Genomic DNA, 27,250 nt, shown 5'->3' with positions numbered 1-27,250 from the left:
AAAAACAAACATCTCAACTTGCCTACTACCTACTATAAATTTTCAATCAACTGCTCAGTGCTTTTTGCAGTGGATATTTATAGTAAACAGCTTCTGGTCATCCAGAGCTTGGTTCAGAAGCATAATGCAGCCAAGGAGTAGGAAAATGCATTTTCTCAATCCAGTCCACTCTGCATTAAGCTTTTCATACATTCTCATAAATGAATACATAAGCTGAGCACAGTAAATTACACAAAAACAAAGCGGAATTAAGTATACAAATAATAGCAATGTGGCTGTGCTACATGCTTAAAGCTGCTGGTAAATGGGAAATTCCCAAAGCCCCTTCCACAGATGTGCACTGTACGCAACCTACTAGGAAAAAAAAAAGTGGAAGGCCTAGAACATGTAAGGGGACTCCTTCTCTCTCCCAATGATAGTCTGGTAGCTCCCTGTAAAAGAAAGACTGTTTCAAAGGATTAGGAAACTTACTCTTAACTTCTTCAGCATGCTGTGGATGGCAAGTGTGTTAGTTATGGCAAATTATATTTTCACTGAATCAACAGATTTCAATTCAATATCAGAATTTAAATATGTAATGTTATTTTTTCTGTTAAAAATCTTTAAACTAAATTCTACAGTACCAATTACTTTTTAAAACTATAGCTGCTTTATGCTAATTCATATTTATCATTCCCTTCCTCCCTAAAAGCAAATAGCTGTTTCATGAGCAATTCTCACCATTTGTCGAAGCATTTCATTTTCTTCAAAAATGGCAACATTCCGTTGTACTTCTCTGTCAAAACTGAGCAAAACTGGAATAGGTGGTCAAGTCAAAGAATATAAGTTTAAAGAAAAATTTCTGTCACTGCTTCCTCTGAATAACGAGCAGCAGAATACTTCAGCCAGTACATCATAATAATACCACAAATCACTAACTGGTTCCATCCCATAAATTATAAAAACATAAAATGAAATTACAAAATAATTAAGAAGGCTATAAAGAAATGTATAATCAAATATATTAATACTTAATATATTAAATATATGAATAAAGGTGTGTTGAAAAGGATATGCATACACTGGAAGAGAACACTAAGAAAATTGTGAAGTGAAACAAGGAAGGTATCTGCCCATTGACGGGTGAAATAAGTTGAAAAAGTCTGATTCTGTTCTGGGTCCTTGATGAAAGGTAAAACAAACCAGTCCCTCCACTCAGATTGTCCCTGGAGTTCCAGAGCTTGCTTCTGAAAGAACTCTTGTGTTTTTTCAGTGCGATTTGACTATGAGAAGGACAAATAAATAAGTATATTAATTTGTACATTCCACAAGCTAAAACTGTTTGTAATCGATTTTATTATAACTAAAACACAGACGTTTGTATTAACGGATAAGTTTGATATTTTACTATAGTTGAATGTCTGTTTCACATTTGGACTGATGGTTCTGTTGGCTGCAACTGTAAGCCAGTTAGGCATGGCATTTTTTTTATTACTAGATAAAATTTCACTTACTATCCTGGGGCAAATGACAGTGAAAAATAAACTTAACTTAAAAAATACAGCACTTATCTTTAAATGTTATTTGACATGCTCTATTACCAGTTATAACTTTTATTAGCTCACATCTACACAATTGAACAAGGCAGCCCAGAAAAGTGGCATACTACATTGCAAAACAACATGTTATCAGAGATCCGCTGCCACATGAGCAATTACATTTAAACACTAAACAATGTATTAAAAAGTACCAAGCACATTGTGCTATTAAAACAACAGTATCTAAGAAGGCATGCCAAATCAAAGTCACGGTCACATCAACATCATGGCCACTACTTAGAATATATAACCAAATTTGCGTTTTTTTTCAAATATGCTTTCTCCTTCAATTTTCAAATAAATCTCACTCTGAATAACCTCATTCTTACTTTATTAAAACACACTGTCATTTTCAAACAAAAGTACTGAATACAAAATCAGGTTAAGAATTCAAATGTTTGCCAATTGCAATTTCCAGACCTGATAGTGTTTATGACATAATAAATCTTTGAGAAAAAAAAAGTACCGTTCTTTGTGTACCTGTACAGTATACACAAGGTAATAGCGGAATAGACTCGTTCTTAGTTTGTTTACAGTAGGTCTGTAGACATCCTCCAGCCTGCTAAAGAAGCGTTTGTCCAGATAGCTCCAGTAATCTCGGAGACCAATAAGATCAAAACTCTGTACAAAGTGCTGCAATTGTTCAATGATTTTATCCACCTGCAACAAGAAGGAACACAAGCTGCCAGTAATGAACTTGTAACGCACTCAAAATCTTTCTCACAGAAAGCATTTATTAGTTACCATTAAATATAAAAAGTGTTCTCAAGAGGAAAAAAAAAACATATAGGACCTTAAAAGCAATTTTTATTCACAATGAGCACCTTTGTAGCTACGTTGGTCACTGAAACTTGTTAACACAGTAAATCAAAAATGTATCTGTTGTTGTTTATCTGTGAAATAATTTGGTTACATCTGATGATTCTTACTTATTAAATTACACAACAAAAATAAAAAAATAAAATAGAATCAATACAGTTTGCAATATTAGTCAATAAACTGTAATGTAACTTAGTATAGGTTTAGAAAATATTAAGTATTACATATACTATTGCTTAATAGCACCTCACCAATTACAGTTTTCAATTTTTAAACAACAGAAATCAAATATTTTACATAAAAACAAATAGAAAATGTATGCAAATGTTTAAATTGCTCTTGAAGTGTGAATTACAATAGCTAAAGAAAACAAAAATTAAAATAAGATGCATTAGAAAAAAACGCCCATCTATCTCACCAACTACAGATTAATTAGAAATGTTTATCCACAATTAATTAGATGCATTTGTGGGAGGACTACACAGCATGATAATATAGACAAAAGCTATTACATAGAAAGGCTTTAAATCCATATCTACTCTGAAAATGCTTTATCCATTTACAGGGTTGAAGGCACAAAGCAATCATGGATAGAACAGTTGTCCATAATGGGGTACACTAACTTACAGTGAGAGAAGTTAAAGCTACCAATTAATCTAACATGCTTCAAAGACAGCAGATAAATACCAAACATACCCTAAAACCTTTATCCTTATCTGCTTTGATCTCCATGTCCATTTGTCTGAGGGCACTAGTGAATCCTCGGTACATGAGGTATTCTCTGACAAGTTCATCTGTTCTCTCCACTGCTGAAGTCATGACCTATTAAAACTTAATGAAGACAATCAAATATTATTCATTAGTATGTCACTCTCACACAATGATACACTTTTAATGTTTGCATTTTAACAAACATTATTCCAAACAGCTATACTTACAAGTGTACAGTGGTGTGAAAAACTATTTGCCCCCTTCCTGATTTCTTATTCTTTTGCATGTTTGTCACACAAAATGTTTCTGATCATCAAACACATTTAACCATTAGTCAAATATAACACAAGTAAACACAAAATGCAGTTTGTAAATGGTGGTTTTTATTATTTAGGGAGAAAAAAAAATCCAAACCTACATGGCCCTGTGTGAAAAAGTAATTGCACCCTGAACCTAATAACTGGTTGGGCCACCCTTAGCAGCAATAACTGCAATCAAGCGTTTGCGATAACTTGCAATGAGTCTTTTACAGCGCTCTGGAGGAATTTTAGCCCACTCATCTTTGCAAAATTGTTGTAATTCAGCTTTATTTGAGGGTTTTCTAGCATGAACCGCCTTTTTAAGGTCATGCCATAGCATCTCAATTGGATTCAGGTCAGGACTTTGACTAGGCCACTCCAAAGTCTTCATTTTGTTTTTCTTCAGCCATTCAGAGGTGGATTTGCTGGTGTGTTTTGGGTCATTGTCCTGTTGCAGCACCCAAGATCGCTTCAGCTTGAGTTGACGAACAGATGGCCGGACATTCTCCTTCAGGATTTTTTGGTAGACAGTAGAATTCATGGTTCCATCTATCACAGCAAGCCTTCCATGTCCTGAAGCAGCAAAACAACCCCAGACCATCACACTACCACCACCATATTTTACTGTTGGTATGATGTTCTTTTTCTGAAATGCCGTGTTCCTTTTACGCCAGATGTAACGGGACATTTGCCTTCCAAAAAGTTCAACTTTTGTCTCATCAGTCCACAAGGTATTTTCCCAAAAGTCTTGGCAATCATTGAGATGTTTCTTAGCAAAATTGAGACGAGCCCTAATGTTCTTTTTGCTTAACAGTGGTTTGCGTCTTGGAAATCTGCCATGCAGGCCGTTTTTGCCCAGTCTCTTTCTTATGGTGGAGTCGTGAACACTGACCTTAATTGAGGCAAGTGAGGCCTGCAGTTCTTTAGACGTTGTCCTGGGGTCTTTTGTGACCTCTCGGATGAGTCGTCTCTGCGCTCTTGGGGTAATTTTGGTCGGCCGGCCACTCCTGGGAAGGTTCACCACTGTTCCATGTTTTTGCCATTTGTGGATAATGGCTCTCACTGTGGTTCGCTGGAGTCCCAAAGCTTTAGAAATGGCTTTATAACCTTTACCAGACTGATAGATCTCAATTACTTCTGTTCTCATTTGTTCCTGAATTTCTTTGGATCTTGGCATGATGTCTAGCTTTTGAGGTGCTTTTGGTCTACTTCTCTGTGTCAGGCAGCTCCTATTTAAGTGATTTCTTGATTGAAACAGGTGTGGCAGTCATCAGGCCTGGGGGTGGCTACGGAAATTGACCTCAGGTGTGATACACCACAGTTAGGTTATTTTTTAACAAGGGAGCAATTACTTTTTCACACAGGGCCATGTAGGTTTGGATTTTTTTTCTCCCTAAATAATAAAAACCATCATTTAAAAACTGCATTTTGTGTTTACTTGTGTTATATTTGACTAATGGTTAAATGTGTTTGATGATCAGAAACATTTTGTGTGACAAACATGCAAAAGAATAAGAAATCAGGAAGGGGGGCAAATAGTTTTTCACACCACTGTATATATTAACATTCAGATTAAATAATCTGGTAAGATTTTGGGAAGTCTTTTTACCAAATAACAAGTCAGTAGTGCAATTGCACATATGAAATAACTGCAGTGTGATGAATATACCTGTTGACGATATTGGATACATCATCAATTATGTTCCTGGAATCATTGGGTGTTTTGGATATTTCGACATCCTACACCCTCATCCAGGTAACTCAGTCTGGGCTGATCAGACCTCTCTTGAACCATAGCACTGAGAGGCTCTCTCCATCACATTAGTGGTCTTGTGGATGGCTCTCCTTCACTCACTCCCATCTATGCCCAGGTGAATGAAGGCTTTAGTCAGGGAGTGGGCTGCAAAGCCCCTGTTCCCAACCTTGGTCTACACCCCGCTCACTGGCATTGCCTGACCAGTCAAGTGCATTTGGTGATCTTCCTTTCAGAAGCCTCCTCCAAACATTTTTCCCATTAGACTGTCAGCTCCAACATAACTACTTGCTGTGTGGCCTCAGACAAGATGACATTGTCTAGCTGCACGTTAGTGACAGCAATGAGGCTGGGGAACTTCAGCTGTCGTTTGAGGTTTTCCAGCAGCCAATCTCTTGCTTTGCAAAAAATGTCTGCTGATGTTTACCATGTGGCTTTTGGCTGCTCGCCTGCTCTTCCAAAAACGACTGTCTGCTTAGAGGGGTGGGAACGCTTGGCTGCAGCAATTCCTGCACTGATAGTTCCAGTGATAACCTTCAGGACTTGGCCAAGCCATCATCTGTAATGTCCCTCCCCAAGTGTTTTGGAGCAGCCGCTGAGAATGTGTTCCAGTGTTTCTCGCTTGGCGCACAGTGGGCAGACAGATGACTCAGCTTTGCCCCTTATTTTCAGGTTTGATGGGATAAGGCAGTACTGGCAGTACATCATACACTGCCTGGACGAGGAATTTTATTTAATTTGGTTCAGATTTCTGCCCGGGTCACCTTCCTTTTGATCCCAATCTGCCATCTAGCCCACACTCCTTTTTGTCTCATTGTGATTGCCCTTCATGATCTTTCCTCCTTAACTGCTACTCCTCCCTCCCCTTTATGATTCTGATGTGATGAGTATGGCTCATCCTCGTGTCACTACCCCCACTAGCCTCTTGTGTCACAGCCTTCTCTTAGTCTGTTGAACTGCCTCCTGTGTCCTCCATTTTCTTCCTGTTTTTCCACTTACTTCAGCTCTGGCTACCTTCGAATTTGAGTCCTGGTACCGCACCACCTCTCTGGTCTGAATGTGAAGATGGGCACTTTGTAATCAGGAAGTGGCCAGAGGATCCTTGGAACAGTGCCATGCTGATGCAGCCAAGCCTTAAGCTTCCCTGGTAATCCAGACTGGTCCATTGCTTTCAGCTAGCTGTCCAATACTGTGCAGGTTGCATGCACAGATGCAGCATCCTTCAATGAGCTGTCAAACACCCCTAAACTTTAGACTGGCTTCTCTGAGATAGCTGGAATATTTGTTCCGGCAATGCTGAATCTGTACTTGTCTGACATATTTCCCTTCCTCATTATGAAAGGTCTTGACTTGGCTTGCTTGAAATGCACCCGTGCAAACAGCATTGACTCTTCCAGGCCCTGCAGGTTCCACTGGCAGCCTGGGACAGTCAGGTCATCCACAAATGCCCTTATTGGTGGTCGTTACAGGTGGCTGAGGTTGGGCAACACTTCATCTTGGTCAAAAACTGACAGTTATCCATGATGCCACACCAGAATGACTAGAAGTATGGAAAATGTATTCAATTTTCTTTGGGTTACTTCGTTTATGAATAAGTTAAGGGGACACGGTCATGCACAAACTTTGCATTAAGATTTTTGATGTTTTGCGGTTGTACTGCTTTTTGCAAGAAGAAATGATAAAAAAAAGTCACATAATTTCTACAATTAGTAAAATTGTTGTTTTTTTAGCTCATCTGTTCCAATGATTTTCAGTATCCCATATAAGCATGAGCATTTGTCATTAATTCAGGCTCTTCAACTTTCAAGGTTTGAATAAGATTTTAGCCTCTAAATGCATTTTACTACAATGCTAACGAAGAAGAGAAACTCATATTAATATACATCCTTTCAGATGCATAAAAATACTCCCTATTTGTTAATAAAACAACCATCCACCCATGTCTGGTTTTCTGACCATATTAAACTTATCTGCATCTTCAGCCCTTCCAAGTATTTCTGCTTAAAAACCATCATGTGGGCTCAGGTGCACTGCCAGTCGAATGACAGGCAAGTGTGATGGACCTAGACATAACAGACAATAGCAATATAAACTGGTTCTTGAGATCTGGAAGGCTATTTCTCTGCTGGAGAAAAGAGCAACAGCTTGTATGGAAGGCGGACAAATACCAGTTAGATAGAGATCCAGAGTGGGCTAATATTAATACTTGCATTACAATTTGGCAAATATCCTCTCTTGTTCATTACCATCTATGAATTAAATATGGACACTCTTCAAGTAAACTCCTGACTTGCTAAGAAGTTCTCTATAGTCGGGTTCTCATTTCATAAACTCTCTGAAAAAGTCCATTGAGCAGAGGGTGATGTTGCATTCTCTGCATATGACAATGTACACATAGCAACAAGAATCACTGTCAATAATTAAATATCATTATTATATTTACAATGCATCACATTTTTTTTATTATATCGAATTAGTTAATTTTAAGGAGCCCAAATTAAATTTATATTCATGGTTTCCTGGGCTACTTTCATAAGATTAGAAGTTTGCTGAAACTACTGAAACAAGCCAACATGTTAGTATTATAGGGTTAAGTACAGATCTGGCTGTAGCAATGTATAGACTCAGTAGACCATAAACCCCTATCATAGACAGCACCTATTGTACACGTTGTATTTTACCATCTTTCTGATTTGTTCTGGAGTTAGAATATGTCACTTTTTTACTTATCAGTTACCCCTGCCACAATTAAAACTGTATCACTTTATTAAGAACTAGGGGGCTCCGCCCCCGGCTCGCTTCGCTCGCCAACCCCTGGTGTTGGGAATGACAAAGAGCGTGATGTATGAATGAGATATAGAATAGTGTGAAGGTGTAGATGATGCAAATAGAAAGCAAACAATAAAGTGTGTGGCACAGTGAAAAGGTCTATTGGAAAATTTCTTTGTACACGCCATTTAAGTGTAAAAGGTAATTCCAGGTCAGAACTTGTAATGTCAATGAAGATGGTTATTGTTGTGATCAGAGTCAAGTTTGTCAGAGCTTATAAAGAGTTGTGTCTCTCCAGGAAGTAATGGAATGACTTGGGTATTTATGTTTTCCACATTAATATTTTTTGGACATACAGTGGTGTGAAAAACTATTTGCCCCCTTCCTGATTTCTTATTCTTTTGCATGTTTGTCACACAAAATGTTTCTGATCATCAAACACATTTAACCATTAGTCAAATATAACACAAGTAAACACAAAATGCAGTTTTTAAATGATGGTGTTTATTATTTAGGGAGAAAAAAAATCCAAACCTACATGGCCCTGTGTGAAAAAGTAATTGCCCCCTTGTTAAAAAATAACCTAACTGTGGTGTATCACACCTGAGTTCAATTTCCGTAGCCACCCCCAGGCCTGATTACTGCCACACCTGTTTCAATCAAGAAATCACTTAAATAGGAGCTGCCTGACACAGAGAAGTAAACCAAAAGCACCTCAAAAGCTAGACATCATGCCAAGATCCAAAGAAATTCAGGGAACAAATGAGAACAGAAGTAATTGAGATCTATCAGTCTGGTAAAGGGTTATAAAGCCATTTCTAAAGCTTTGGGACCAAGCGAACCACAGTGAGAGCCATTATCCACAAATGGCAAAAACATGGAACAGTGGTGAACCTTCCCAGGAGTGGCCGGCCGACCAAAATTACCCCAAGAGCACAGAGACGACCCATCCGAGAGGTCACAACAGACCCCAGGACAACGTCTAAAGAACTGCAGGCTCACTTGCCTCAATTAAGGTCAGGGTTCACGACTCCACCATAAGAAAGAGACTGGACAAAAACGGCCTGCATGGCAGATTTCCAAGACGCAAACCACTGTTAAGCTAAAAGAACATTAGGGCTCGTCTCAATTTTGCTAAGAAACATCTCAATGATTGCCTAGACTTTTGGGAAAATACCTTGTGGACTGATGAATCAAAAGTTGAACTTTTGGAAGGCAAATGTCCCGTACATCTGGCGTAAAAGGAACACAGCATTTCAGAAAAAGAACATCATACCAACAGTAAAATATGGTGGTGGTAGTGTGATGGTCTGGGGTTGTTTTGCTGCTTCAGGACCTGGAAGGCTTGCTGTGATAGATGGAACCATGAATTCTACTGTCTACCAAAAAATCCTGAAGGAGAATGTCCGGCCATCTGTTCGTCAACTCAAGCTGAAGCGATCTTGGGTGCTGCAACAGGACAATGACCCAAAACACACCAGCAAATCCACCTCTGAATGGCTGAAGAAAAACAAAATGAAGACTTTGGAGTGACCTAGTCAAAGTCCTGACCTGAATCCAATTGAGATGCTATGGCATGACCTTAAAAAGGCGGTTCATGCTAGAAAACCCTCAAATAAAGCTGAATTACAAACAATTTTGCAAAGATGAGTGGGCCAAAAATTCCTCCAGAGCACTGTAAAAGACTCATTGCAAGTTATCGCAACGCTTGATTGCAGTTATGCTGCTAAGGGTGGCCCAACCAGTTATTAGGTTCAGGGGGCAATTACTTTTCACACAGGGCCATGTAGGTTTGGATTTTTTTTTTCTCCCTAAATAATAAAAACCACCATTTACAAACTGCATTTTGTGTTTACTTGTGTTATATTTGACTAATGGTTAAATGTGTTTGATGATCAGAAACATTTTGTGTGACAAACATGCAAAAGAATAAGAAATCAGGAAGGGGGCAAATAGTTTTTCACACCACTGTACAGTGGTGTGAAAAACTATTTGCCCCCTTCCTGATTTCTTATTCTTTTGCATGTTTGTCACACAAAATGTTTCTGATCATCAAACACATTTAACCATTAGTCAAATATAACACAAGTAAACACAAAATGCAGTTTTTAAATGATGGTGTTTATTATTTAGGGAGAAAAAAAATCCAAACCTACATGGCCCTGTGTGAAAAAGTAATTGCCCCCTTGTTAAAAAATAACCTAACTGTGGTGTATCACACCTGAGTTCAATTTCCGTAGCCACCCCCAGGCCTGATTACTGCCACACCTGTTTCAATCAAGAAATCACTTAAATAGGAGCTGCCTGACACAGAGAAGTAAACCAAAAGCACCTCAAAAGCTAGACATCATGCCAAGATCCAAAGAAATTCAGGAACAAATGAGAACAGAAGTAATTGAGATCTATCAGTCTGGTAAAGGTTATAAAGCCATTTCTAAAGCTTTGGGACTCCAGCGAACCACAGTGAGAGCCATTATCCACAAATGGCAAAAACATGGAACAGTGGTGAACCTTCCCAGGAGTGGCCGGCCGACCAAATTTACCCCAAGAGCACAGAGACGACTCATCCGAGAGGTCACAAAAGACCCCAGGACAACGTCTAAAGAACTGCAGGCCTCACTTGCCTCAATTAAGGTCAGTGTTCACGACTCCACCATAAGAAAGAGACTGGACAAAAACGGCCTGCATGGCAGATTTCCAAGACGCAAACCACTGTTAAGCAAAAAGAACATTAGGCTCGTCTCAATTTTGCTAAGAAACATCTCAATGATTGCCAAGACTTTTGGGAAAATACCTTGTGGACTGATGAATCAAAAGTTGAACTTTTTGGAAGGCAAATGTCCCGTTACATCTGGCGTAAAAGGAACACAGCATTTCAGAAAAAGAACATCATACCAACAGTAAAATATGGTGGTGGTAGTGTGATGGTCTGGGGTTGTTTTGCTGCTTCAGGACCTGGAAGGCTTGCTGTGATAGATGGAACCATGAATTCTACTGTCTACCAAAAAATCCTGAAGGAGAATGTCCGGCCATCTGTTCGTCAACTCAAGCTGAAGCGATCTTGGGTGCTGCAACAGGACAATGACCCAAAACACACCAGCAAATCCACCTCTGAATGGCTGAAGAAAAACAAAATGAAGACTTTGGAGTGACCTAGTCAAAGTCCTGACCTGAATCCAATTGAGATGCTATGGCATGACCTTAAAAAGGCGGTTCATGCTAGAAAACCCTCAAATAAAGCTGAATTACAACAATTTTGCAAAGATGAGTGGGCCAAAATTCCTCCAGAGCACTGTAAAAGACTCATTGCAAGTTATCGCAAACGCTTGATTGCAGTTATTGCTGCTAAGGGTGGCCCAACCAGTTATTAGGTTCAGGGGGCAATTACTTTTTCACACAGGGCCATGTAGGTTTGGATTTTTTTTTTCTCCCTAAATAATAAAAACCACCATTTACAAACTGCATTTTGTGTTTACTTGTGTTATATTTGACTAATGGTTAAATGTGTTTGATGATCAGAAACATTTTGTGTGACAAACATGCAAAAGAATAAGAAATCAGGAAGGGGGCAAATAGTTTTTCACACCACTGTAATATAGTGCGTTGTGTTAAAAGGGGCATTTGGTCTAATGAGATTGCTGTTCCAAATTTGTCTGTAACTAAGTCGTCGCAGATAAAGGCTTGAGGAATTGTAATAATATGTGGGTGAAGTCCATCTGTATTGGTGAGTGTACCATCTCCCAGTTGTAATAAGCAATTGTTATGATCTGGTTCTGGACATCGTATCTTTTTTACTAACTGTATCTTTTGAAAGCAATGCCAATTGTTTGTGTATTTTAAGGTGCACTGAACAATAGCTGAGCACATGGTATGTGTAAGAATAGCTAAGCACTGTCTAAAATCTCCTCCTAATAAAAGTACCTTTCCTCCAAAGCGAATATCATTATTCATAAACGTTTGTAGAAGTTTATGAATGGTGTTGAGTAAGTGACTGGATGCCATTGTACATTCATCAATAATTAACATTTTTGCAAGACGGATGTCACGTGCAGTGCCACCGTTAATGTTCATAGTGGATACCGATTTGTAGGATCTAATGCAGTTGATAAAGATTTCACTTTCAGGTACATCGTTAGTTAGAAGCTTCTGTAGATATTCAGGATATGAATGTAAAGGAGGCAGTCTAATTTGACCCTTTTGACAACAACGTGTAAATGTATTACTTGTATTGCCAGTTGTTTCTTCAGGGAATTGAACTGAATGATAATGATTGCAAATGACATTCATTAATCCGAATGAATTTTCCTGGTGTATGTTTTGCTTGTGCCGTTTGAGAGGCGCGTTGTTGCATGTGTAGTATTTGGGACGTGTTGTTTTGGAGCTGTAATCGATTTGCCTGTGCTGTGTGAGAAGCCCGTTGTAGCCTTCCTTGCCGTTAACGTATGTCTGAGACGGGAGGTGTTTCGTTTTGAATCCGTGCCTGTTGCGATGCAGCACTTTGATTGATAGATTGCGTCATGTGGATCTAGGATGTAGATTTGTGCATATTTGCGTTGTTGATTTGTTTCAGGGTGCACTGTTCCAATGCAATGCAGTATTTGTGCACATATGGGAAAGCAGTATGGGCCATTGCCTTTTGGTGGCCTGATATTTACTCCGGTAGATGCAAAAGCAAATGAACTATTGTAGGATCTAATGCAGTTCATAAAGTTTTTACTTTTAGGTACATCGTTAGTTAGAAGCTTTAGTTGAGCTTTGCGTTTTTGGAGCCGAGACATTTTTTCTTTTAGAAATATGGATAAGTAATAAGGAGTATTGCACTCACTGTTAATATGGAGCCTTTTCTGCGGTTGAACGGTTAATAGTGCCTTATTGTAATGAGATCCACCTATGCTGCATAGTGTGAATTGTGTTTGGTCCCGTTATCCGAGCGGTATCGTTTTGTACCTGTGATCGTGAATTCATGACTTGTTTGTTCTTGAGCGTGAGAAATATGGATAAGTAATAAGGAGGATCGCACTCACTGTTAATATGGAGCCTTTTCTGCGGTTGAACAGTTAATAGTGCCTCATTGTAATGAGATCTACCTATGCTGCATATTGTGAACGTGTTGAGATGACATATGTTTAATACGGACGTTTCATTTAGAAATGGGGCTTTGTGTGTCACTTGTTATTTATGTTACTGTGGTCGTAGATTTGTGCATATTTGCGTTGTTGATTTGTTTCAGGGTGCACTGTTCCAATGCGATGCAGTATTTGTGCACATATGCGAAAGCAGTATGGGCCATTGCCTTTTGGTGGCCTGATATTTACTCCGGTAGATGCAAAAGCAAATGAACTATTGTAGGATCTAATGCAGTTCATAAAGTTTTTACTTTTAGGTACATCGTTAGTTAGAAGCTGTAGTTGAGCTTTGCGTTTTTGGAGCCGAGACATTTTTTCTTTTAGAAATATGGATAAGTAATAAGGAGTATCGCACTCACTGTTAATATGGAGCCTTTTCTGCGTTTGAACGGTTAATAGTGCCTTATTGTAATGAGATACACCTATGCTGCATAGTGTGAATTGTGTTTGGTCCCGTTATCCGAGCGGTATCGTTTTGTACCTGTGATCGTGAATTCATGACTTGTTTGTTCTTGAGCGTGAGAAATATGGATAAGTAATAAGGAGGATCGCACTCACTGTTAATATGGAGCCTTTTCTGCGGTTGAACGGTTAATAGTGCCTCATTGTAATGAGATCTACCTATGCTGCATATTGTGAACGTGTTGAGATGACATATGTTTAATACGGACGGTTCATTTAGAAATGGGGCTTTGTGTGTCATTTGTTATTTATGTTACTGTGGTCGTGGGTCTGAATCGTCGTTTTTGTGTACGTTTCGTGTGCTATGTCCGTAGTCTGTCCCGTTTCGTGTCCAATGGGCTTTGTGTGGTGCTCGCGGATTCTTTTTTTTTTTGTGTGCTTGTGGCTTGTTGAATCCTTCTCTTTGTGTGCGTCCCGTTTCGTGTGCAATGGGATTAAATCCTCCTCTTTGTGTGTGTCCCGTCCGTTGCTTGTATGTGTGTGTGTGTGGGGGGGGGGGGGGGGGGGGGGGGGGGCGGCGGGGGTTTGCGGGCTCTTTTTTTTTTGTGTGCCAGGGGCTTGTTGAATCGTCCTCTTTGTGTGAGTCCCGTCCGTTGCTTGTGTGTGTGTTTCTGGGGGGGGGGGGGGGGGGGGGTTTGCTCCTTTTTTCTGTGGTCTTGTCCGCCTCTCGCGGCGCCTCATTTCTTGGGGCGCCTTCGCAGTACGTCTTTTTGCGGCTACGGCCCATGGCCGGATGTCCCTGCGTCCATCCGGTTTAGCATTCTCGGTTAGTAATATGGATTACATTTATTGTAATACTCTAGTAGTATACTAAAAGATAAATTTACTGGGCTGAGCATCAGATAATTGGCTTCATTTAAAAAAATGGAAAGGTGCAACATGTTTGTTTAGTGGTTATATTTATGTTGCTCAAGTTCTCACTGAGCATCTCTTTGCACATGTAGTCTATGACGTATTAGGCAGTGAAGCTATATACATAAGCTTGTGTATGGACCGTTAAGTATGATCTCTCCTAAAATTGTTCATGTATTTATTTGTATAATGTTATTATTACTATTTTAATTGGAAATGTGGAGAGGAAAATTTATTGTTACATGATTGTTACACTTTTTTAATAGTTACTGCAGGAATACTGGGTGAACTTTTCAAATTGTCATGTGTGTGGTGAGTGAGCAACGGTCTAATCAGCCAACTGAGTGAGACTGTTATCACGGGCAGGATCCTCAACAGCAGGGCAGTGAGACTCTGATGTAATATGCTACATTTTAAAGATGTAATTTACTTAAACAAAACTAATTGTGTCTATTAAGCACTGATATACAATAGTACTGCCAATGTTTGGCATGTGTAATTGGACAAGTAGGCGGACAAAATAAATATCAACTTCTTAAGGCACCAAAAAGCAGAGGACTTATATTTGTACTTATGCACAGAGAAACTGTGGGCACCAAACTCCAACCTTTGGCTGACTACTTTTCTGACTTGAGGAGCTCTGTGCTGTGAAGTAATTGGTTGTATTAATTCACGATGTCCTATATTCTATAAACTACAGTGATACCTGTTAAATATACTGACACTGGAATACAATGGGGCGGCACGGTGGCGCAGTGGGTACGCTGCTGCCTCGCAGTTGGGGCACCTGGGGACCTGGGTTCAATTCCCGGGTCCTCCCTGCGTGGAGTTTGCATGTTCTCCCCATGTCTGCGTGGGTTTCCTCTGGGCGCTCCGGTTTCCTCCCACATTCCAAAGACATGCAGGTTAGGTGGAAAACCACATAGAAATGAGGAGAATGTAGAAAATCTACACAAACGAAGACCATACGATTGACACCAATAAAGCTATATCTGTCAGGCAGCAGCGCTAAATGCTGTCCCGATCAAAATACAACAAATTAAAATAACCAGATTTTATTTTTGAAAACACTGCTGTGACATTTGCTATGAAATTTACTCTTTCGTGCAACAAATACACTTTCTATCAATGCAACAAAGTTTGGCATAAAGCTATGTGAAAAATGACAAATTCTTAGTGCAAAATATTGTATATGGCAAATAATATGAATTACAAGTTATTATTATTCTAGTCCCCCATGTCTGCGTGGGTTTCCTCCCACAGTCCAAAGACATGCTGGTTAGGTGGATTGGCGATTCTAAATTGGCCCTAGTGTCTGCTTGGTGTGTGGGTGTGTTTGTGTGTGTCCTGTGGTGGGTTGGCACCCTGCCCGGGATTGGTTCCTGCCTTGTGCCCTGTGTTGGCTGGGATTGGCTCCAGCAGACCCCCGTGACCCTGTGTTCGGATTCAGCGGGTTGGAAAATGGATGGATGGATGGATTATTCTAGTCAGGCTCGCTTTATACTCCTGTGGGTATGATGTTCTGAATATGATCTGCAGAGTGCCAATATGGAATTAAGCTAATTAAGCAATCAGCTCACCTTTACACCAAATACTCCATGGCCACCCAGCTCCATAGTGGCACCTGCACCCACAGAGCCTGAATTGTATCATTTTTTTTATTTGAAAAATCACACTTCTACAGACCCCATAATGCACTTTATCACAAGGTCATAATTTTGGTCTTTTTCACAACTTATGGTCAATCCAAACTCTTCACAGGCATGAGACAGAAAGTCCACAAGTTGTTACAGATCACCTTCAGTGTGAGATGTCCAAACAGTTTTATCAGCAAACAGCATCTCAAGGATAAGAACCTTGACAACCTTTGTTGTAGCAGTCAGGCAAGCAAGTTTGAGTAATTTACAGTCAGCTCTGGTGCAGAGGTAAATGCCCTCAATGCAGTCTGTTAAAGTGTATTGGTGGGGAATGGAAAATAATTCCAAAGGGGGAGGTGCCAGGACACATCATTGCCTTACCCAATGTATAACATTTACAACGCCTACAAGCAAATACTTGTATATAAACAGAAGTGTAATAGGAAGACCCATACATTTTAACTAAATTTAAGAGGAGGTCTGCAAACAGGTGCAGCAGAAATTTTAGCCATTTGACAGGGCTGCTGAAAAAAATGCTTGCCAAGTGTAGAGGTCCACAATTATTTTTAATAAGCAAAGGAATACAGAAGATGATTTGACCAAGGTGAACTGACTGACCTCCACAATATGAGACAGAGAAAAATAGAATCCGCAATGGACAGAATGTTTCGCCCACTGCCAGTGTGGGTAAACAGCCAACAGGATGAAGTAAGTTCTGTAGGAATGCAGAGAACAGAGGAACTGGGATTCACCAATGAGAATAGTGGCATGAGGACAGGGTGTAATGATTTTACAAGGATGGTAATGGACAAATAGCCTAGACTTTTGGATCACCTAATCCTCTGGTTAACAGAGGGTTATGATATCTTGTGTCCTGTTATATATAAGAGTAGATGTGGTAGGAACAAGGGATGCAAGACTATATAAATGTGTATTGAAGTTCAGGGATGCAAGGAAACCAGTCGCTGCCAGAGGGAGATCTGGGAAGGAGGTGACAAGATATTTTGGGGAGCATTTCTGATTCTGGCAGTGCCTCTGGGAAATGCTTTGAAAGTGACTCCACATCTATACATATTAATAAAAGGCAAAGCCCTCACTGACTCACTGACTGACTGACTGACTGACTGATTGACTGACTGACTGACTGACTCACTCATCACTAATTCTCGAACTTCCCGTGTAGGTGGAAGGCTGAAATTTGGCAGGCTCATTCCTTACAGCTTACTTACAAAAGTTAGGCAGGTTTCATTTCGAAATTCTACGCGTAATGGTCATAACTGGAACATATTTTTTGTCCATACACTGTAATGTCACGTATCGCGTCATCACGCCTCCTACGTAATCACGTGAACTAAAAACAAGGAAGAGATTTACAGCACAAGTCAAACGCGGGAACGAAGGTAAATGACGTTCATTTTTGACTGTCTTTTAATACTGTGTAAGCATACATATTAACACATGTGCAATTAAACGTGTGCATTTACGGGGTGATTTCTCAGGCTTAAAAGCTCGCCTTTTATCAAACGCGGGAACAAAGGTAACTGACGTTGTTCACTGTCTTTTAATACTGTGTAACCATACATATTAACACATGTGCAATTAAACGTGTGCATTTACGCGGTGATTTCTCAGGCTTAAAAGCTCGCCTTTTACTAAAAAGGTAAATGCAAAACTATTTTCAATCAGTTTAATGAAACGCTCCCGTTAAGGATTGCAATAACATATTCGCGAGATAAAAGAACGAAGTAGGGGGAAATGACGAAAGAGCCGCAAACAGCGAAGAGCAAAAAATTAATTAAACAATTGAGAAGGGAGCAAGCATGCATGCATGTTCATAAGGGAAACAAAGCACGGTGTAAAACGTAAGTTTAAATTAAGTTTATAGAAACGCTCCCGCTGCGGATTGCAATAACATATTCGCGAGATAAAAGTTTAATGAGAAGACACGAGGTATAAACGAACCACACGCCGTGGCGCAACGTATGGGGCAACAGTTTCAACCATTCTATGATCTGCTTCTCGCAACTGAAAGACGGCACATGGCGGATGTTAGCCGACTTGCTGACCGCAACATTAGGGGCTTCAACTCTGGCGCTGACGCCACATCTCAGTGCCAACACTTTGCAGACTCTACTTAAAAGACACGCCCTCCTCACTGGACAGTTAAAAAGACCAATCATACTAACGATGACATCAAGTATTACCCAATCAAAAGTAGGAAAGGAGGCATCTTCATAAAATGCGTGTGGGATGATTTGCATGAGACGCTGCTTTAAAAAAAATGATAAAAAAAATACGGGACAAATCCCATCCAGTATTGATTCAAAACGGGACGCGCAATTTCATTCTCAAATGCGGCACGATTCCGTATTTTAAAGGACGGGTGGCAACCCTACACTGCCAGGTAACCACCCATACAATCAGATTGTGATTCAGACTAGGAATGCAATGAATGTAATTACCCCGATCTACATACAAGGCGAAAGTCTTGCAACATTCAAAGATGATGGTTTGGGATAAGTACACCATACAACATAAAAGAGCTTATGAAGTCTTGAACCGAAAAAAGCAACATCTCAGAGATCGTAACAAAAAAAATAGGAGGTAATGTCGTTTTACTCGCTGTAGATTTTAGTCAAACATTACCAGTTATTCCACGAGGGAGACCAGCAGATGAACTCAACGCGTGTTTAAAATCCATGCTTCTCCCACGAATATGTCGCGTATTCTCGGGTAGGTACACCAAAAAATGTATACATTTAAGCATGTAAGCATTTAAGCATGTAATGGGCAAACAAAAAATGAGGTATACCCGAAGGCACTGCAGTAGTACTTAATCTAACTTTACTTCTTAAATGTTAATGTTTTACTGTTTAATAATTTATACGCTTCTTATATGTTGTTCAAATTCTTTTATCAAAATACCAGTGACAGCGCAATGCACGATAACATGGAGTGAATACACCATACGCATCCGCCCACGGCCGCCCTGGTGTGCGCAGATAGGAGTTGATTCTACAATAAAATAAAATAAAGATAAAAAGACTAATACAATCATCACCCATAAAGCGGATAGCAGACGTGACGTACTATATGTGTACCAGATTTCAAGTCAATAGGTGAAACGGTTTGCGAGCTACAGGTGATTTAAAATCCTGGACAGACACACAAATTGCCACGGTAGCAAATTACAGAAGAAGATTTTACTGTTTAATAATTTATATTTATATGAAATGTGCTTCTTATATATTACTTCATATTCTCATATGATAATGATGTTAATGTTTATATTGATTTCTATGTTATTGAAACTGCATGTATGTGTGTATTAATATATATATATATATATATATATATATATATATATACTAGCAAAATACCCGCGCTTCGCAGCAGAGAAGTAGTGTGTTAAAGAGGTTATGAAAAAAAAGGAAACATTTTAAAAATAACGTAACATGATTGTCAATGTAATTGTGTTGTCATTGTTATAAGTGTTGCTGTCTTTTATATATATATATATATATATATATATATATTATATATATAATATACACACACACATAAACATTTATATACATATACATATATATACATATCTACATATACACATATCTACATATATATACACACATACATAAACACACACATAAGACTTATTGACTGAAACGGGCTTTCACGAAAAAAGTTAGGGCTTTGCTACAGGATACACCCTCCACAAGTTAACCAAGTAAAAATAAAATATATATTTCTGTTTTATTTAAACCTTTTAAGTTCATATGCATAGCCCCATTTGGCTGTTTAATTTTTTTTTTCTTTCTTCAGTAATATTTTATCTCCTTAAAGAAAAAGAACATATCCATTTTACTTTTTTTGTATCTCTGTAGTAATATTTTAGTGTAAAAGAATAACCAGTATTTAAACCTTTTATGTTACTTTATACATTTATTTTACACAATGTTGAAAAATTAATAAGAAAGCTACATATTTTGGCAGCTGCTGCTTTCATTTTCAATGAAATGAAAAAAGCTCTCCAAGAGAAAACGTCAATGAAGAAGAAACAGTTTGCACTATCTAAAATGGAGAAACCCTCATTTATAAAAGTTTGCTGCAGATGACTTAACTGAAAATAAATGAATAGTTCCTATGTGTATAATACATATTTATCTATTTGACTTATGCCTTTATTCCACCAACTTACAACATCTGAAGTACAATCTGTTACATTACTTTTGTTTTTTGCAGCACAGGCAGGTGAAGTGACTTCCTCAGGGTCACACAGTGGTGTCAGTACCAGGATTTGAACTGACAAGCTCCGGGTTTGCTGAAATATTACTGAAGAAAGAAAAAAAAACGAAAATGGGCAAATAGGGCTATGCATACAAATGTCCATCCGTCCATTATCCAATCTGCCATATCCTAAATACAGGAGCCAATAAGTAGATATGTATATGTACAGTATATATATATATATATGTGAATGTATGTATGTATATATCTATGTATATATATATATATATATATATATATATATATATATATATATATATATATATATTATATATATATATATATGTAGATATGTAAATTTGTATATGTATATATATGTTTATGTGGATGTGTATATACGTATGTATATGTAGATATGTGTATATGTAGATATGTATATATATATGTATATGTATATATATGTTTATGTGTGTGTGTGTGCATATTATATATATAAAAGACAGCAACACTCATAACAATGACAACACAATTACATTGACAATCATGTTACGTTATTTTTAAAATGTTTCCTTTTCTTTTTCATAACCTCTTTAACACACTACTTCTCCGCTGCGAAGCGCGGGTATTTTGCTATTTATCTCTTTATATAAAGGAGAGTTGGGATCCGAGAGACTGTGTTTGTGTGTTTGTGGAGGGATGGAGAGTTAAGGCAGGTGTTGGAGTCACGTGATCATCTCCCCTCCCATTCACTTCATTTCGCTCGAGCTGAGCTCCGCAGTTGGCGCGATCTTGCTGTTCTTGATTTGCTTTTCACATGGCCAAGTATACGTTGCATGCTCAAGAGTAAGCTCAGCGCACAACTTGGTCATATTACAACCGGAGGGGCGAACTGACAACATGGTATACAAAGAGATCCTTAACAAATAATTATTGGTATAATTTCCCTCAGTTTATTATTTAAAATTTTAAAGCAGTACTTCGCCGCTGCGAAGCGCAGGTATTTTGCTCTATATATATGTGTGTGAATGTATGTATGTATATATGTATATCTATATTTATATCTATATATATATATATATATATATATATATATATATATATATATATATATATATATGTGTAGATATGTAAATTTGTATATGTGTATGTATATATATATATATATATATATATATATATATATATATATATATATATATATATATATGTATATGTATATATATGTATATATATATATATATATATATATATATATATATAATATGTATATATATGTATATGTGGATGTGTATATGTATATATATGTATATGTAGATATGTGTATATGTAGATATGTATATATATGTATATATGTTTATGTATATATATGGTTACATAACCTCTTTAACACACTACTTCTCCGCTGCAAAGCGCGGGTATTTTGCTATATATATATATATATAAAAGACAGCAACACTTATAACAATGACAACACAATTACATTAACAATCATGTTACGTTATTTTTAAAATGTTTCCTTTTTTTTTCATAACCTCTTTAACACACTACTTCTCCGCTGCGAAGCGCGGGTATTTTGCTAGTTGCAAATAAAGCTGACTCAGTGTAGCTTTATTATTCTAGTCCCCCGTGTCTGCGTGGGTTTCCTCCGGGCGCTCTGGTTTCCTCCCACAGTCCACAGACATGCTGGTTAGGTGGATTGGCGATTCTAAATTGGCCCTATTGTGTGCTTGGTGTGTGGGTGTGTTTGTGTGTGTCCTGTGGTGGGTTGGCACCCTGCCCGGGATTGGTTCCTGCCTTGTGCCCTGTGTTGGCTGGGATTGGCTCCAGCAGACCCCCGTGACCCTGTGTTCGGATTCAGCGGGTTGGAAAATGGATGGATGGATGGAATACAATGAAAAAATTGTTTTGTTTATTTTATGTGGATTTTACATATTGTGGAGCATGGAAAATCAAAAATGAAAACTGTATTTCTTCATTTTGTGACATTTTTTAACAAAACACACTTTTTACCTGACAATATGTTTTTCTCTCTAGAAATAATTAAATATCAATACTTTATTTTAATGATAGAAAAGTGTAATTCAAACAAACTAATATTAGAATTTGTTTAAAGGAGAACTTATTTATTCAATAAAAAGTCGATTACAAGAGCAGAGCCAAGAATTGACATTGGGTTCAGAAGGAATGGCCAGCTAGAAAAATGCTACAGCTTGGTGCCAAAAACATAATCATAACTGGCTTGGCTTACAATGAGGCAGTTTGTCAAAGCCCAGTTGAAAGATGGAACATGATTCATGTATTTTCCCCCAAACATTTCCAGATCTGTCTGAGGCAGAATTGAAAGACTGCATTTTTGCAAGACATGATATTTGAAAACGGATTTCTAATGCAGAAAATTATGGTGTAATAAACAACATGGAATGAGAGGCTTTGGTATCATTCAAAGTAAATTCTAAATTTTTAGGCAACAATAAACAACCAAATTATAAAGAAATTGTGAAAAAGTCATTAGGTTGCAACATCTCAAAATTCACTTTTTGGATTCAGATTTGGAATTTTTCCCTGAAAATCTTGTGCATGGTCGAGTGAAGAGCATGGTGAAAGATTTCACCGATTTATCAAAGAGGTACAAGGGACGCTTGTATGTCAGTATAATGGCGGGTCACTGCATGAAGATTCATAGAGATGCACTAGAAAAAATGTACAAACAATGGGACACCAAAGGAAGATTTGAATTAAAAAAAACTAAGAAGTTACAAAAACTAATGAAGTTATATATAATTGGTGAATATGTATTGTTGTTTACATACATGTATAAAAGTATTAGGTTGATTAAATATGTTCATGTTAAATTCATTTAAAACAATACTGTATGCATAAATAAACTGAGTAATCGGATCAATTTTAATTACATTTCTTTTCAATTTTGTAGCTGGATATGACATGATGGAAACATTCTAATGTTTGCATTGTCATTTTTTTCTGTTATGTTCATGAATGCCGCTAAAATTACTTCACAATTAAACCAATTTTTATGAGTTGGTAACGTTGCATACCAGTGACTAATGTGATCAAAATTAGAAGGCCCGCTATGCGAGTGTTCGTGCTAATGTGTCAATACTAGTGATATCAGAAATACCCGGGGTTTTTTTGTTTTGTTTTTTAAAGCACGCGCGCATTAATCGACATACCTTCCAAATTAAGAATACTTGTCAATTGTATAATGGAACCACGATCTGAATGGAACTGGGGCGAAATACATACCAAATGAGTGGCATCGAGTGATACCATACAAATAGGATTACAGCATTTTAAGGGACACATCAAATATTTCAATGGACTGACCATAAGGCGAACAACTAACATAATGCTTAGCTGAACTGACATTAAGATCTGAGCAACAAAAATGAAAAAAATACGTGGTGTCGCCCATGCGGTACCATACAGATAATATGCAGCTTACAAACATAGGAAGGTAACTTTTTTTTTTTTACTTGAACAGCGTGCACAGATATGACAATAGGATTCGCTACAGTTAGCATCTTGCAACTTTTCAAATGCAGAAAAGACAACAGCTAATTAAAATATAACTCAGATCGCGCTTGTAACTGTTTCACCCTGGTACGAGCCAAACCACTGAAAATTTGCTGTTTCTAATAATTCTGCATAATAAAAGTCCTCTACTTACAATTCAATTGTTATGAAGCTACTTTCCACCCACATCAAAACTTCCTCTATTCAGGACGTCACGTGATACGTCACGTCGAGAAGCATATGACTAGCTTGGTTACCGGAAAGGAGCGCACCGCCGCCATGTCTGTGCGAAAGTGCTGTACAGTTGAAACAAAATGTAGGCGGGGCACCAAAAATCATTTCTAAATATCAAATCATCCTCTAAAGGCGTTCTGAGATGCTAAGCAATTGGTAGACTTCCCTGTCAATCCAAACCTTTACACCTCTTTGTTCCAATCGGACTTCCATTTCGCTTGCTTAAACAGCTGGTGGAGCGTATTTAAATTGTCATTGGTAAAAATGCCGAGTTTGTACAGCCAAAACTGATCGTCATAAGACAAGTTAACAAGAATCTCACAGATTAAAAACATAGAGATGAAGGAGTGTGACGAGAGGCATTGCCTCGGTTCTCCATGAAAGAAGAAACATTCCAGTCAGCAGAGAAGTAATGCTTTAATTAATTGGAATTGAAACCGCTTTATGAACCTGAAACGAATAACTGGTGTTTGTGTGGCCTTTTACGCTGCGTTTTAATTGTGTGTCCGCTGTGCGTTTCACGAAATGTAGAAAAGTATTTTTTGGTTAGTATTTATTGACATTATAAAACTTAACATTACAAAGCACATCTTCCAGTATAACTAACATCCATCCATCCATCCATTTTCCAACCTGCTGAATCCGAACACAGGGTCACGGGGGTCTGCTGGAGCCAATCCCAGCCAACACAGGGCACAAGGCAGGAAACAATCCTGGGCAGGGTGCCAACCCACCGCAGGACACACACAAACACACCAAGCACACACTAGGGCCAATTTAGAATCGCCAATCCACCTAACCTGCATGTCTTTGGACTGTGGGAGGAAACTGGAGCGCCCGGAGGAAACCCACGCAGACACGGGGAGAACATGCAAACTCCACGCAGGGAAGACCCGGGAATCGAACCCAGGTCCCCAGATCTCTCAACTGCGAGGCAGCAGCGCTACCCACTGCGCCACCGTGCCGCCCATAACTAACATTCTTAATAATATAATAATAATAAACAACCGAGCGTAGCGTACATAAAATAAGATAAAACAAAAACAAAAGAATTGTAAGTCATAAATACAGTAAATTATATAGGTAAAATAATTAAATATCCATTAAACCGTTTTATGTAAGTAAATGTACCAATCTATCAGCAGTTTTCTTCACATACTTTAAGGAAGAGAAATAATTATCCCTTCACAAAAATTTAGAAAGATCGAGTAATTTTGAGATGCTTTCATTAGAAAATAACATTAGCTAAAGCTAATCATCATGTTAGGTCTTTCTCTAAAATAAAAGTAAAAGTAATACAGCCCTTAAAGAAACTATCAAGTTAGGATTTTTTTTGTTATAACTATTTATAACAAAATAGTTAAGAACTGTAGCGAATCCTATTATGTAAATCATACCAGAACTTTTTGGAATATGTACAAAGAGTTGTTTCAATATAATTTCAAAAGTCATAGTTATTACAATCAAAACCAAATTGGTGTCATAAATGTTCCTTAGAAGGGTGTATATATTGTCAGTCAGTCATTGTCCAACCCGCACCAGGAGGAAATCCACGCAGGCACGGGGAGAACATGCAAACTCCATGCAGGGAGGACTGGGGAAGTGAACCCAGGTCTCCTTACTGCCCGGCAGCAACGCTACCGCTGTGCCACCCATGGTATATATTGTTTAAAATATTTAAATACATTTCTTTAGATTTTGGAGGAACAGGAAACTTGAAATACTTAGTTTTTCAGTTATGTGTTCTCTGGATAACACTGTGATATTAATAACAATACATTTTATTTCTATATATGGAATTCTTATTTGTGTAAGTTGGATATAATAGGTTGCTAAAAGAATTACGATTTTGACTTAAAAAACACTACTGTTAAAATCAAGGTCTTGAATTAATAATGAAGGAAGATGGGAATCACTGCAGCAGACTTTGAAAAAGTACTGTGCTATTCTTAGAACTGTAGTTGGAATAGTCTTAATGATCAAGTTATATTCTTTTTGACTAATATTAAATTTATATTTTGCACAGAAATCTTGCAATGAGAAGTCAAGCAAAATGACAACTTTTATTGGCTAACTGAACAGAATTCAATATGAAAGTTTTAAGACAGCTTAGGTCCCTTCTTCAGTCAGGTTGAAGGGGCCTGAGTTGCCACGAAAGCTTGCATATTGTAATCTATTCAGTTAGGTATTTTGTGAAAATAAAGCCTTTATTTTGCACCTGGGACTGTTTAGTATGGTGTGTCTAGGGTTTTGGGGCTTAATGGCACCACCTGTCTTTTATAATGTGTAACTGTAGTGTGCTCTTTGAGTGTTCTCCACCTACAAATGGGCTGGTATGATTTGATATTTATAATTGTAAGGGTTTGATTATACAAAATTGCTTATATATGGAGGAGAAAAAAAGAAAGAAGCTTACAATATCACAAGACCCTTGTGACCTCCTTCTCTCGGTCTCTCTCCCCATTTTGAGCCCAATTCAAACTTTTTGTGCCTTTCCAACACAATGTCCTTACCTCACCTTCTTACGTTGTGCACTCTACACTGAGTCAGCTTTATTTGCAATGTGGAGTCACTTTCAAAGCATTCCCCAGAGGCACTGCCAGAATCAGAAATGCTCCCCAAAATATCTTGTCACCTCCTTCCCAGATCTCCCTCTGGCAGCGACTGGTTTCCTTGCATCCCTGAACTTCAATACACATTTATATAGTCTTGCATCCCTTGTTCCTACCACATCTACTCTTATATATAACAGGACACAAGATATCATAACCCTCTGTTAACCAGAGGATTAGGTGATCCAAAAGTCTAGGCTATTTGTCCATTACCATCCTTGTAAAATCATTACACCTTGTCCTCATGCCACTATTCTCATTGGTGAATCCCAGTTCCTCTGTTCTCTGCATTCCTACAGAACTTACTTCATCCTGTTGGCTGTTTACCCACACTGGCAGTGGGCGAAACATTCTGTCCATTGTGGATTCTATTTTTCTCTGTCTCATATTGTGGAGGTCAGTCAGTTCACCTTGGTCAAATCATCTTCTGTATTCCTTTGCTTATTAAAATAATTGTGGACCTCTACACTTGGCAAGCATTTTTTCAGCAGCCCTGTCAAATGGCTAAAATTTCTGCTGCACCTGTTTGCAGACCTCCTCTTAAATTTAGTTAAAATGTATGGGTCTTCCTATTACACTTCTGTTTATATACAAGTATTTGCTTGTAGGCGTTGTAAATGTTATACATTGGGTAAGGC

At 38.2% G+C, this 27,250-nt stretch overlaps 1 protein-coding gene across 3 annotated transcripts in view; it reads right to left on the bottom strand.

The window, feature by feature from the left end:
* The window catches only part of wdr91 (WD repeat domain 91), a 62,788-nt gene extending 38,576 nt beyond the window's left edge, over window positions 1–24,212 (bottom strand). The window contains exons 1-5 of one of the 3 annotated variants that reach the window (XM_051928016.1): window positions 23,921–24,212; window positions 3,093–3,227; window positions 2,058–2,237; window positions 1,056–1,262; window positions 721–804 (exon numbers count right to left, since the gene is read on the bottom strand). In XM_051928016.1, coding sequence (XP_051783976.1) covers window positions 721–804; window positions 1,056–1,262; window positions 2,058–2,237; window positions 3,093–3,215 — 594 coding nt within the window. In that variant the 5' untranslated portion in view covers window positions 3,216–3,227; window positions 23,921–24,212. Of the gene's footprint in view, window positions 1–720; window positions 805–1,055; window positions 1,263–2,043; window positions 2,238–3,092; window positions 3,228–23,920 lie in introns of those variants that run through there. The other 2 variants (XM_051928015.1, XM_051928017.1) reach the window with 2 other exon arrangements.
* Window positions 24,213–27,250: the final 3,038 nt, after the last annotated feature.

The sequence above is a fragment of the Erpetoichthys calabaricus genome, chromosome 5 (assembly GCF_900747795.2).
Source record: "Erpetoichthys calabaricus chromosome 5, fErpCal1.3, whole genome shotgun sequence".
NCBI classification, from domain to species: Eukaryota; Metazoa; Chordata; class Cladistia; order Polypteriformes; family Polypteridae; genus Erpetoichthys; species Erpetoichthys calabaricus.
This window is presented reverse-complemented; position numbering and strand designations above follow the sequence as displayed.